Source organism: Geotrypetes seraphini, chromosome 5 (genome assembly GCF_902459505.1).
Source record: "Geotrypetes seraphini chromosome 5, aGeoSer1.1, whole genome shotgun sequence".
In the NCBI taxonomy this organism is placed as follows: domain Eukaryota; kingdom Metazoa; phylum Chordata; class Amphibia; order Gymnophiona; family Dermophiidae; genus Geotrypetes; species Geotrypetes seraphini.
The window spans coordinates 39266614-39280805 of record NC_047088.1 but is presented as its reverse complement, the minus strand read 5'-3'; the positions used below and the strand labels follow the sequence as shown (position 1 = coordinate 39280805).

At 45.3% G+C, this 14192-nt stretch overlaps 1 protein-coding gene across 2 annotated transcripts in view; it reads right to left on the bottom strand.

The window, feature by feature from the left end:
• MCF2 (MCF.2 cell line derived transforming sequence) overlaps positions 1-12742 on the bottom strand; it is a 197609-nt gene extending 184867 nt beyond the window's left edge. For both annotated transcript variants that reach the window (XM_033946324.1, XM_033946325.1), the window contains exon 1: positions 11896-12742. In XM_033946324.1, the coding sequence (XP_033802215.1) occupies positions 11896-12004 (109 nt within the window). In that variant the 5' untranslated portion in view covers positions 12005-12742. The remainder of the gene's footprint in view (positions 1-11895) is intronic.
• Between the last annotated feature and the right edge of the window lie 1450 nt (positions 12743-14192).

Here is a 14192-nt window from a genome sequence, read left to right as displayed (position 1 = left end):
CTTCCTTTCCCCCTTCCTTTTCACTTGGTGTGGCATACCTTCCTCCTTCCCTGCATGCCCTGCCATGTCTTCGTCTCTCTAAGCCATTCTCTCCCCCTTTGCTCCCTTTCCTCCTTGAACTTCATCGGGCAGAAGCAGCAATCATAATTCATTGCTGTTGCCAGGCTTCAGGTCTTCCTCTCTGGCCGGTCCTGTCTTCATGAAAACAGGAAGTAGGCAGGACCCGCCAGAGAGTAAGGCCTGAAGTCAGCAACAGCAGCGAATTATAAATGCTGCTGCTGCCCGAAGAAGCCAGGCCTTAACAACACAGCTCCCTCCAGCGTTGGCAGCCGCAAGAGCGAGGTAGGGATACCGCTGGACTACCAGGTTTAAAAACAAACGAAAAAAAACCAAAACTTACCAACGATGGTGGCGGTGGGGGGGCAGTTTGAAAAGCCATTGGCCTGAAGTACGCCACCTGCATACTTCACGGCCGACGCTTTTCCGGACTTTAAAAAGTTAGCGACGATGGCGGCAGTGCTGGGGAGGGTTTGAAAAGGTGCCGCGGCTCCTCTGTCGATCCCCGCCTGACATGTAAGTCCAAGGTAGGGTGAGAGGAGCCGACACGGAGAGCAGGAAGTCCAGCGCTAGCGGCGAGTGGTAGGTGCTGGAAACTTAAGTAAGGCTGGGGACTCGCGCATGCGCACTCCTGCAAAGCCACAGACCTACATCTCACGGAACAGGGATTACAGAAACACGCAGTTGAGTGCGCATGCGCGGCTAGGGTTTAATTATTTTAGATACTCATTGAACGAATACAAGTACTGTTTATGTATAATTTAAAGCACTTTGGGCTCCTTTTTCGAAGGTGCGCTAGTGTTTTTAGCGCACGTACAAGATTAGCACGCGCTATGGCGCACGCTAACTGAAACATTACCAACTGCTTAAAAGGAGGCGGTAGCGGCTAGCACACACGGCATTTTAGCACACGCTATTCCGCGCGTTAAGGCCCAAATGCACCTTTGTACAAGGAGCCCTTTGTCTTTGATCTCAAATTAGGATGGGAGGGAGAGGGGGAAAATATTTTGTAGTATTCTTTGATCGATTGTAAGTGCTGTCTATGATGTTAATTGTATGTATATTTTATTGCATTGCATTTATCGAATTTTATGCATTTTATCATTTTATGCATTATCAAAATTTATGCATTTTATTGCATTGCATTTATCGAATTGAAAAGAATAAAGACATAAAAAAAAGAAGAGACTCTTCAGAGTGCCATTTAGCCACGGGCATTGCAGTGCAAGTTTATTCACGGCTAAGCACACAATTCTTCCATTATGAAGGGTAATTTTCAAGTCTGAAGTGAAAAAAACATTTGATTTTCATTTGAGGAGGGGCATTTTTTGTAACTAATGATCAATAAGTTTTGTTTTTTCCAGAGTTAATATTGGCACTTATATCTGATGTTCTTTTTGTTTTTTTGTGAATTAGTACTGTAACTTTCAGAAGATGGTGGTTTTCTGCAGAGCAATTTAGAGGCTTTTGTGTGTTTGATAGTTTATTGGTGTCTCTTTTGGATCATTTTGAGGACATTGACAGCATGAGTGGTTTTCTTTTTTTTTCTTGATTTTCAAACTTCCATAGTGCAATACAAATGATAAATCAGAAAAACTGCACAAAACACACTATTCACTATATAATTATTACATTAAACAATCAATCATTTTCTCCCATCCTCATCTTCATTCTTAATATAATAATACATATGATGTAATTATAAATAAATAATTTAACTATTCAAAATACATTTCTCTCCCCCCACCCTCCCTTTTCATTAAAAAAACAAACAAGTTAAGCAGCATAGGGGTCTTTTTACTAAGGCACGCTAGCCATTTTAGCGCGCGCTAAACGCTAAAGCGTCCATAGACTAAAATGGACGCGATGGCATTTAGCGCGTGCTAAAATTTATCATGCACTAAAACGGCTAGCGCACCTCAGTAAAAGGACCCCTTAGTCCAGTGTTCTTCAACCACCGGTCTCTGGACCGGTGCCGGTCCAAAGAAAATTCCTGCCGGTCCACAAGGCCAGCACGTGCATCAGGCCCAAAACAGTGTTCTTCAACCGCCGGTCCACGGTGCGATCGATGCAGCGTTATTTTCGAGCCAGCTCCCTCTTCTTCACTGAATCAGTGCACAAAGCCACAGGCAGTGGCTCCTACGCGCGTCCTGCACCTGAACCGGAAGCCTTCTCTCTGACGTTGCAACGTCAGAGGGAAGGCTTCCAGATGAGACACGGGACGCACAAGGAGCCGCTGCCCACAGCTTTGTGCACTGCATCAGTGAGGAAAAGGGAGCTGGCCTGAAGATAATACCAAGGCAGCATAAAATGGCCAGGCGGGAGAAGGCCAGAAGGTAAGCGTAACATGGAGGGAGGGAGACAAAGGTAGGGGTTGGGAATGATTTTATTTTTTAATTTAGTGACTGAATTATGTCATCTGCTGTCAGTGTGCTTTGTGTAGTTTAATTTTGTGGTTAATCATTATGTGTTGTTAAAAAGATTAGATTGTGTATCTGTGAAACAATTAGTACTATTATGGGGACGGGGTCTGAGGTAGAGATGGATGGGGTCTGGCCCACGACTTAGCCCAATGTTCTACAACTGCTGGTCCACAGACCAATGCCAGTCCACAGAATAATTATTTTATTTCTGCTGGGACATAGGGGTAAAAAGGTTGAAAAACACTGCCTTAATCTCCATGGAGGGCTATACACTTAGAGCTCCTTTTACTAAGCTGCGATAGCAGTTTTAGCGCGCGTAGAATTGCCCCGCGCGCTAGATGCTAATGCCATCATTCAGCTGGCGTTAGTTCTAGCCACGTAGCGCGGATTTAGCGCACGCTAAAATCCTGCGTGCACTAAAACCGCTATCGCAGCTTAGCAAAAGGAGCCCTTAGTCCAGTGACTTTCCAGTTTTATTGTAAGCTATTTTTCCTACGATATGAAAAAACTGGAAACCCATTGGACTAAGGCCCTCTTTTTCTAAGGTGCGCTAAGCGTTGTAGCGTGCATTTAGCGCGCGCTAAATCAACGCACACACTAAACGCTAACGCGTCCATAGGATAACATGCACGCATTAGTGTTTAGTGCGCGCTAATATTTAGCATGCACTAAAAAGCAAAGCAAGATATGGCCATACATCAGGGATATTATAAGAAGTTTCTGAAGATTTGGGAGTCATTGACAAAATTTTGCAAAGAGTGATTGCTGATTATGCCCTTTGGTCATATACATCCAGGGTGGGTGGGTTGGAATGTATTTTTCAATGCTCAATTTGAGTGTAGTTCTTAGATATAATTATGGGGGGGGGGTGATATATCTTTTTGTCATAGATTATAACTGTAATTGTATTTAAGTGCTTTTATAGAATTATATGATTGTATTTTATTTTGCACTTACTTATGGCTTTAAAATGAATAAAGAAATTTAAAACAAAAAACAAAGCGCACTTTAGTAAAAGCCCTCAATGGAGACTAGGTTGTTTAATTTGCATTTTTACCCAATTTTTCAAAACCACCCTCATAATCTAGCTTCATAATTTTCTATTCAATACCTCCCTAACAGCTGTCCCAAATTCACTCTAATATACAGTGGCCCAAGGTAGCTCTACAAGTTGTCCTACCATTGACAATACTCTGATTTCAGAGTATAAACTAAGGTCCAGGTGAACCCTATACCAGGCCCTTCTGAATTCAGACACAGTCTCTGTCTTCACCATCTCTTCAGGGAGACTGTTCCATGCATCTATCACCCTTTCTGTAAAAAAGTATTTCCTAAACTAAACTAAACTAAACTAAGCCTTAAGTTTATATACCGCATCATCTCCACGCAAGCGGAGCTCGACACGGTTTACAAAGCTTAAAAATACAAGAAGAGGGGAGAGAGAGTTTACAAGGGCATATGAACTATCACCTCTTAACTTCTTCCTATGCCCTCTCATTGCAGAGTTTCCTTTCAAATGAAAGAGACGACTCATGCACATTTATATTACGTAGGTATCTCTATCATATCTCCCCTCTCCCGCCTTTCCTCCAAAATATACATATTGAGATCTTTAAGTCTGTCTCCATATGCCTTATGATGAAGGCCACATACCATTTTAGTAGCCTTTGACTGGACTGACTCAATTCTTTTTATATATTTTTGAAGATGCGGCCATAAATTCTAAGGCGCCCATAGAATATAATAAGTGCCTTAGCATTTAGCGCATTCTAATCTTAAGCACACGCACCTTAGTAAAAGGACCCCTAAATTACTCCTACACATTTGTTCAATATGGAAATCAAATTACTACGAGAAGCAAAATGTATAAATAAGGCAGGGCAAATGGTTTTCTGCATAGTCAGAAGACTGCAAATCTTGCATTGTTTCAAACAATCATAGTAAAACTAAGGTCGATTATTGATTGTCAAGCTGAAAATTCACCGCTATGAATTTTAAAAATCCATGTTATACAAATTATACCCAGGGCCGGCATTAGAGGGATGAAAACAGGGCAGTTCCCTGGGCCCCAAGGCTCTAGGGGGCCCCTGTGAGCTGGCATAACTTTCCCCTCTGAAGGATCTGCACCTCAGCGTGGCTGCCGGTCTACCCTCTCCAACATACTTGGTCCGGAGCAGAGTTGGCAGCCAAGCTGAAGTGCATGACTGTGTCTGCCGGCTCTGCATCTGCCGGCTCTGCTCCAGAAGTAAGTAACGTAGGAGTGGGTGGACCAGCAGCCACAGTCATCGTGGGACCTTGCCACAACTCCCTGCGTCTGCCCTTCCACCCCCTCCGACATCACTTACTTCTTCCTAATCTGAGCCAACAGCTGCAGTCATCGTGGGACCTTGCTGCACAGCATTGGTTTGGAGGGAGAAAGAAAGGAGCATAAAAGGGTGTGGAGGGAGAGAAAGGGGGCAGAGTGGTATGGAAGGGTGGTGGAGGGAGAGAAAGGGGGCAGGGTGGTATGGAAGGGAGGTGGAAAAGAAAGGGGGCAGATGTTGATGGAATTGGTGTTCAGGGAAAGGGGAAAGAGACATAAGGGGAAAGGATACTGGATAGAATTGGGTTGGAGGGAAAGAAAGGGGGCAGCTGCTGATGGCAGTGGGGAGAAGGGAGAGGAGAGAGTGAAATGCCAGATCATGGGGTATGGGAGAGGGAAGGGAAGAAGAGGAGAGAGATGCCAGACCATTGGAGGAGGGAAGGGAAGAAGATGGGTGCCAGACCAATGAGGGTGTAGGAAGAGACGGAAGGGGGAGTCATACATCTTTTGGAAGGGGCATAGAAGGAGAGAAGATGCCATATAGAAGGGGCAGAGAGAGCAGACAGTGGATGAAAGGAAGAGAGTGACAAGAAGATGAGGAAAGCAGAAACTATAGAAGGGGCTGACAGTGAATGAAAGGAAGAGAGTGACAAGAAAATGAGGAAAGCAGAAACTAGAGAAGACAATGGTAGAAAAAATTTCTATTTATTTTTTTGCTTTAGGGGACATGCGTCACTGTTTCCGTGGTGTTGCATTGTATGCAGAGTCCAGCTTCTTGGTGGTTCAATTTAACCTTTGTCTACGTATTTCTATTTTATCCCCCCTTTTACAAAACTGTAGAGCAGGGGTGTCCAGCCTTTTGGCTTCCCTAGGCCGCATTGGCCGAAAAAAATATTTCAGGTCCGCACAAATGCGCAAACGCTGCAGCAAGACAGAGGAGGGAGCCGACAAGACGGTAAATACCCGGGGGCAGCAGAGGAAAACACTGCATCGCCTTCGACCGGGGCCACACAAAATACTTCACGGGGCCGCATGCGGCCCTCGGGCCACAGGTTAGACTCCCCTGCTGTAGAGCATTTTTTTAGTGCTGGCTGTGGTGGCAACAGCTCTGATGCTCAGAATTCTATGAGCATCTGAGCTGTTGCCACCATGGCTAAAAACCACACTACAGTTTTGTAAAAAGGGAGAGAGGTTAGTTTGTGATTACATATTCCATACTAGGTGAAGGTGTTTTCTGTGTATTCGAAAGACATGGTTTTCTGTTAGGATTGACTGTGTAGGATTGATCTGTACTAGTCTGGCTTGTTTAGTTTTACAATGGGTGTATTGATGTTGTACTACTCACTGCAGTATGTAAGATGCTGCCTTTCCTAGATACACTCTTGTGTGGCGTGTGGATTGTTACTAAAAATTATGGTTTTCATACAGATGGTGGGTTGGGGGGGGTTGTCAAAAAATGATGGGTCCCGGGTGTCACATATTTGAAAAGAAGTCATTTAAAATTGTTTTATATTTATATGGGTATGGAAATTGGGAGAGGGGCCCCCTTCTTAATTTCTGCCCTGGGCCCAGCATGTCTAAAACCGGCTCTGATTATACCTATAACATTTGTCCTGGTTCTGCACACTTTTTTTTTTTTTAACTTTATTAGGATTTCAAGTTTAAATCACAACTCAGAAAAGAACAACTCGGAAAAGAAACCAAATATAAAAGGAAAAAGAAAAAATGCCATTCTAAACAACAACACTTTCTCTTCATTAGACCACAATAATAGGGGAGTGGCCAAAAGAAAAAGAGTAAGAAGACTCCTAGGCAACATTATTCATTCACAAACCAGAAACAAACAAACCAGAAAAGGCTTACCATATTTCCCCAACGAGAGGCCTCCCCATTCTATAAGCCACAGAAAATGCTGATTTATGTTTTAAACCTGTAAGATAAGCCGCCCCATGTTATTGGCCGCGACGTTACTGGAGAAGCTGTACCTTTCTAAATCATCCCCCCCCCCCGTACCTTTTCAAATCCCCCTTAAATACCTTCCTTGCTGGATGGCTGCCTCCTTAAATCTCGCAGCCAATCTCACGGCCAGCGGTGCAGGGCAGGAGAGATCTTTTTGGCATCCAGCCTGGCCCCGCGCCGCTTCCTGAATGGCTGCCGTCAGTTCTCGTGGGACTTGCTGGCCGCAAGATTGGAGGAGGCAGCCGGCAGCCGTCCAGCGATGGAGGTATTTAAGGGGGGATTTAAAAAGGTACAGGAGGGAGGGATGATTTAAAAAGGTGGGGGGAGGATGAGTCATTTGGGTATGCCGTCTTTTTGTGCTCTGAATTAGTTTTAGCGAATGAGTTTTCATGTCTTTAGATAGGCCGCCCCATTTAAGTAAGCCGCACCCAATACACAGATTTGTAAAATCAATGTATAAGCCGTGGCCTATCGTTGGGGAAATACAGTACTTCCCGTTTTGTCAAGCCGCACTGCTGAGCGGCACAAGTTAAATGGCAACTCACTCATTCTATTCCTATGGGCTTTAGTTCGCGCTGCTTGGCAGTACGGATTGGGGGGTTAATGTGATAAAACTATTCATTCCTTATCAATTCTAATTCCAATATAATCTTTACACAATTTTCTTTAATTGAAGAAAAGCCTTCAACTGTTCTAGGGAACAAAAAAATTGGTTCAGACCCCATACATAACAAGACAGGCATTTACAAGGATAGGCCAACCAAAAAAAAAAAAATAAATCGCTCCCGAGTTTATCATTTCTTGTCTCATGGATAGAAACATTTCTCCCCATTCTTGGTGACATCGGGGTAAATCCAAATGTTCTGCCCCTACCCCCCACCCCCACTAAAGAACATGAGAATTTTTTTTTTTAAAGCCTTAAATCCATGTTCAAATTCTGTTCAAAGACAAGAGACTAACCGCCTCTTTCACTAAGGTGCGCGCTAAGGCCCAGATTCTCTAAAAGTGCGTCCCGATTTTAAGCAGCTGTAGGCGTCCTACAGCTGTCTAATCAGCCAATCGGGATGCACGTTTTTTTTAAAAAAATGCTTCCCAGGCAGGCCTGAAGGCGCCTCCGGGAGCCTAGGGAGACCCGCAAGATGCCTAAGCTCGTCTAAGGGCCTTAGGCGGGCCTTAGGCTGAATCTAGGCGGCCCTACGCGTCTCCCTAGTAGATGAGAAGCTTAAAAATGTAGGCCAGCAAAATGCTGGTCTATATTGTAAGTAAACGCGGCCGCTATACTTATCGCGGCAAGGGATCTCTCTGCCGCTATAAGTATAGCGGGCCGTGGCCCCTGACCGATCACTGGCAGGAGGGTGCCCAAACCCTCCTGCCCGAAGACGCACCCCCCCCGACACTACCGACCGCCCCCCCCCCCCGACATTACCGATCCCCCCCCGACAATATCAGTCGCTGGCAGGAGGGTGCCCAATCCCTCCTGCCCGAAGACGCACCCCCCCCGGCGCTAACAACCCCCACTCCACCAAACCTGTTCTTACAGATGGGTCTTGCACGTCGAGCAAGCAGGCACGCCTCGTCGAAATGAGGCAGGCCCGCCCCTTCCCGCCGAAGCCTAAGGTCTGATTGGCCCAGGCTCTAGAAGCCTGGACCAATCAGGCCTTAGGAATAGCGGGTCCTCCCATCCCTACTAAGTCTAAGGTCTGATTGGCCAATAGCGGGTCCGCCCATCCCTACTAAGTCTAAGGTCTGATTGGCCAATAGCGGGTCCGCCCATCCCTACTAAGTCTAAGGTCTGATTGGCCAATCAGGCCTTAGATTAAGTGGGGATGGGCGGACCCGCTATGCCTAAGGCCTGATTGGTCCAGGCTTCTAGAGCCTGGGCCAATCAGGCCTTAGACTTCGGCGGGATGGGCCGGGAAGGGGCGGTCCCGCCTCATTTCGACGAGGCGTGCCTGCTTGCTCGACGTGCAAGACCCATCTGTAAGAACAGGTTTGGTGGAGTGGGGGTTGTTAGCGCCAGGGGGGGGTGTGCGTCTTCGGGCAGGAGGGATTGGGCACCCTCCTGCTAGCGACCGATATTGTCGGGGGGGGGAATCGGTAATGTCGGGGGGGGGCGGTCGGTAGTGTCGGGGGGGGGCGCGTCTTCGGGCAGGAGGGTTTGGGCACCCTCCTGCCAGTGATCGGTCAGGGGCCACGGCCCGCTATACTTATAGCGGCAGAGAGATCCCTTGCCGCGATAAGTGTAGCGGGCTGTGTCTAATCTAACCCGATTCTCTAACCCGCATCTGTAACATGGACGCCGGTTACAGAATCGGGGTTTAGGTTAGGCCAATTCTGAATAGGACGCCTCTCCTGGGCGTCCTATACAGAATCAGGGCCTAGGTGTCTTGCGGGCCTCGCCTTCAATATAGGCGGCCTGCCTGGGGAGCATTTTTTTTTTTAAAAACGTGCATCCCGATTGGCTGATTAGACGACGCCTACAGCTGCCTAAAATCGGGACGCACTTTTAGAGAATCTGGGCCTAAATGCCTAATATGTCCATAGAATAACATGCACGCATTAGTGTTTAGCGTGCGCTAAAATCGATTAGCGCATCTTAGTAAAAGAGCGCCTAAGGGCTCCTTTTATGAAGCTGTGTTAGGCTTTTTTTTTTTTTTTTTTTAAATAGCTGGCCGTGGCGGTATTAGCTCCAGCCGCAGCCGGTGATAATAAAAGCCTAACGCAGCTTTGTAAAGGGGGGGGGGGGTTAATAACGTTGCTCTCTCAGTAGCATCCGCTATGGATTTTTCCAGTTAACTGATATATTATTAATATCAATCTGCGTTTCTCCTCTGCTTTCTCCTTCCCTATCTCCCTGGGTAACAGTTTTAGTTGGCAAATAATAAATGTTATTAACAGAAGGAATAGGTTCTGCACAGTTTGATTTGAAATTGCATGCTATGTATGCTGCAAAAACTGCAATACTAGAAGGCAATCCCTTTAAATAAAGTCATCATTTAAAAACTAGAAGCAGCATCACCTTTGCCAAGAATGTGATGCTTTCCTCTGCTGCAGATATTGAAAACATAAAAAGGAATCCAACAGAGCAGCAGTGGGCGTAGGGTATCAGAAAACCAAAGAGAAATACTGCAGAGACGACGCGCTTGATGACAAGTCTTTATTTCAGTCAATAAACGTGGTGAAAATGTGGTTCACCTACATCAGTGGTTCCCAAACCTGTCCTGCGGGACCCCCAGCCAGTCAGGTTTTCAAGATATCCCTAATGAATATGCATGAGAGAGATTTGCATATAATGGAAGTGACAGGTATGCAAATCTCTCTCATGCATATTCATTAGGGATATCTTGAAAACCTGACCGGCTGGGGGTCTCCCAGGACAGGTTTGGGAACCACTGACCTACGCGATGAAGAACAGGGGACCCGACACGGTCCGTGTTTTGACTCACAAAGTCACAGTTTTTCAAGGTACTTACGCTTCACCGCGTGTTCCGGTTTACTTGCACGTTGTTTGTGTGGCCCTCTCAAAAACTTATTGGACCCCTGAGGAAGGTGTGTACAATTCTGGAGGCCACACTTTCACGAAGATATGAAAAGGATGGCGTCGGTCCAGAGGAAGGCTACTAAAATGGTGTGTGGTCTTCGTCATGAAGTGTATGAGGGCAGACTTAAAGATCTCAATCTGTATACTATGGAGGAAAGGCGGGAGAGGGGAGATATGATAGAGACGTTTAAATACCTACGTAATGTAAATGCGCACGAGTCGAGTCTCTTTCATTTGAAAGGAAGCTCTGGAATGAGAGGACATAGGATGAAGTTAAGAGGTGAAAGGCTCAGGAGTAATCTAAGGAAATGCTTTTTTTACAGAAAGGGTGGTGGATGCGTGGAACGGTCTCCCGGAGGAGGTGTGGAGGCAGCTACTGTGTCTGATTTCAAGAAAGCCTGGGATAGGCATGTGTGATCTCTCAGAGGGAGAGAGAGATAATGGTTACTGCAGATGGGCAGACTAGACAGGCCATTTGGCCTTTATCTGCCATCATGTTACAATGTTTCTATAACCATAAAGTTCTATGACATCACAATGCAGGTCTAAAGAGCCTTAACCAATAGGGAGAGGAGGAAATAGTGGATGCTGCGGATAGACAGACTGGATGGGCCATTTGGCCTTTATCTGCCTTCATGTTTCTATGTTGACGTGATTATGACACATAAAAGGGATCTCAAAGTCCCTCCTCGAGGGCCGCAATCCAGTCGGGTTTTCAGGATTTTCCCAAAGAATATGCATTGAAAGCAGTGCATGCAGATAGATCTCATGCATATTCATTGGGGAAATCCTGAAAACCCAACTGGATTCGACCCTCAAGGAGGGACTTTTGAGACCCTTCTAGTAGGTGCCTTCTGGCACCTACTTTTTAAATTAGTTTTTAATTGGTATTTAACAGTGCTGTCATTACCACACTGATTAAAACAATTAAGTTAGACATTGTTAGTGCGCCTACCACCACCTAACTTACGGCGCCATTTACTGAATTAGGCCTCAATAATTAGAAATATATACATATTTTAATTGAGCGATAGGCAACTAGTTGATTCTATAAAATATAGGTGCCTATCACATGGTGCTTAGCGGTGCCTAATGCTTAAGTAGGCATTTCTATGGGCTGAACGTGACTTAGGCACTAAGCGTAATTCTTCAAAAACGTAGGCACCTGAAATGTAGACCTTTAAAACCCTCGCCTACATTTCCGGCACCTAAGTTTTCACCCTGGGTGCAATTCTGTAAACGGCGCCTAAGCCTATCCCACAAGTGGCCGGCGCCATTTTTCTAGGCGCCGCTGACGGAATGCGGGTGCAAATGTCCGAGTGCGTCTGTTGCCCGAACGGACTTCCAACAAACTGCTTAATGATTTAGGCGGGACCTTTGAATTATTTCAAGCGTCTGACGAATCGGGGCGAGATTTGATTTTGATTTCTTTAAAGCACTTTTAACTGGGGAGAGATGGAAAAGAGCGCACCTACCCAGCATGCAGCAATGCAGTTACCCTGCTGGAAAAAAACAGAATTGCAATTCTACCGCAGTGCTTTAGCTTTTTTTTTTCCCCCCCTCCAAGGAAATTTAGGTCGCAAAACCTTACAACTCCAAAGAGCTCTACTTACGGTCCAGTAAATCCTCGAGGCGAGCGGCTGCCTGCAGAAGGCAATAATAACGCTCCATTTCTGCCGCCGAGATCTTAAAGATGTCCTGAGAAGTGACGGCAATGGCCATTATTTTGTACTCCTCAAGGGCTCTGGTGTCTGCTGACTGACGGGCGCACACGTTCCCCCCCTCCCCCTCCCCCCTTAAAGTCCACTTTCAGCCGGATCCGGACGGCAAAAATGTCCCCATAGCACCGTGCAGCTCTGGGCTAAGGGAGGGCGTTGAGCATCGGCCGGAGGCTGCCACCCTCGACCCGAAGGTTAAAGGATGAAACGAAACCGAGTCGTCGCTGCTCCTGGAGAAGTTTCTCGCCCTGCCCCGTCCTAAGAGCCAGGCAGCGAATGGACGACTCGCCCTCACCTGAAGCCCGGAAAGGAGCAAAGCGGCTCTCGGGGGGATTCTCCGGCCCCAGCGGCAAACGTTTCTCCTTTCCGTTTCGAGAGGGATCATCTGTCAGCGGCATTTCGAGCCTGAGCCTGCTGGAAACCAGCAGTTTCTGGACCTGGAGGTCTCGCGGCCGAGGGCAGAGCGAGGCATTCGCTGCCCGGGACAACAACCCCCCCCCCCCCCCCCCCCGAAAAAGAGTTGATCCGATGCCAGAGAATCCCCCGGTTACTCGTTAAAAGTCCCTTTGCGCCTAGAAAGTCCGCGAGCGGCTCCGGCCATCCGGGTTATCGTCAGGGGCCGGCCCCTCTGCTCTGTGAGTTTGAAGCCCCGCAGACTATTCAAAAGACTGTAAAACAGGTGCCTTTTAAGCTGCTCCTGCTCAGTAAATAGGGAAGTATTTACTGCTATTATTCATCCCTCCCCCCCCCTGCTGCAAGGCAAGTGGCACGATCCTAGTTAGAGAGCAATTGAATAGTCCTTTTATGGAACCAACAACAATAATTATATAGAGGTGATAATTGTACATCAGAAATAAGAGAAAAATAATATCAAAAACCAAAAATAAAATAAATGATGGCAGATAAAAACCAGACATTTTCTATGGTTACCCATATGATTTGGGCCATGGCTTCCTCACTAGCCCCATTATACACTTTTTTCATGGTTTTTTTTTTTTTTACTTATTTCAGCTCTTTAGAGTGCTCCGTGCTGAATCAATAACTTAATTCTTATACAAATTTAAAAACTGATCTTAATTTAGTCTTCTTATTCACATTGGGAAGGGACCTGTCATTGCTCTTTTGGGGCTTCAGATATGCCATTGGTTAATAATAATAATAATTTTATTTCTTATATACCGCTGTACCCGTGAAGTTCTAAGCGGTTTACAGTAGAAACAGAAGAAATGCAATAAGTAAGATTAATTAAGATGAAGAGAGAGTACTTAGAGTTCCCTGACTGTCCCAAAGGCTCACATTCTTGCTAAAGTACTTGAGAAAAATAAATTAGTTAGGTTATAAACATAGAGTAGAAGAAGGTAGGAAAGCAGTTCATAGGAAAATTAATTTTGAATACATTATATATTGTTCAAGGCGGAATACAAATTATAGATTTGGACATTACCAAAAGAATTGCATAATAAAGATTATCTAGATAAATTACATAACAGTGATTCATGTACATTACATGGTGTGGTAGAGGATTCAATTATGAAAATTACATATCAGGCAATCAAGTGATAAGAGAATATAGTGGAGAACCAGACATTTTCTTGTCTCAAGAAATACTATACAGATCAGGAAGGTGCAGATAAGTTACAAAAGGGGGGGACTTAGATAGATGTGAGCCCACCGGGACAGAGAGGGAAAATGCTTGAGTACCTGATTGTAAAACCGCTTAGATAACCTTGATAGGCGGTATATAAAAACCTAATAAAACTTTAAAACTTGAAACTTGACTTCTCTTGAAGCAGCCTACGGGTGAAACATGTCGAAATGACAGGTCCCTTCCCGATGTGAATAAGAAGACTAAATTAAGATAAGTTTTAAATTTGTACAAGAATTAAGTTATTGATTTAGCAAGGAGCACTCTAAAGAGTTGAAATAAGTAAAAAAAACATGACAAAAAAGTGTATAATGGGGTTAGTGAGGAAGCCATGGCCCAAATCATATGGGTAACCATAGAAAATGTCTGGTTAACCAATGGCATAGCTGAAGCCCTAAAAGAATAAAATAAGGAGCTTAAGAATTTATAGGATACTGAGTGGTGTATATAAAAGTGAATATTTGTCAGTGTCTTACTTTTGACTACGGGATATAAAGGACTAAAGTTAGGCACTGCCTCAGGACTAACTTAGGCACTGATCTCCCTT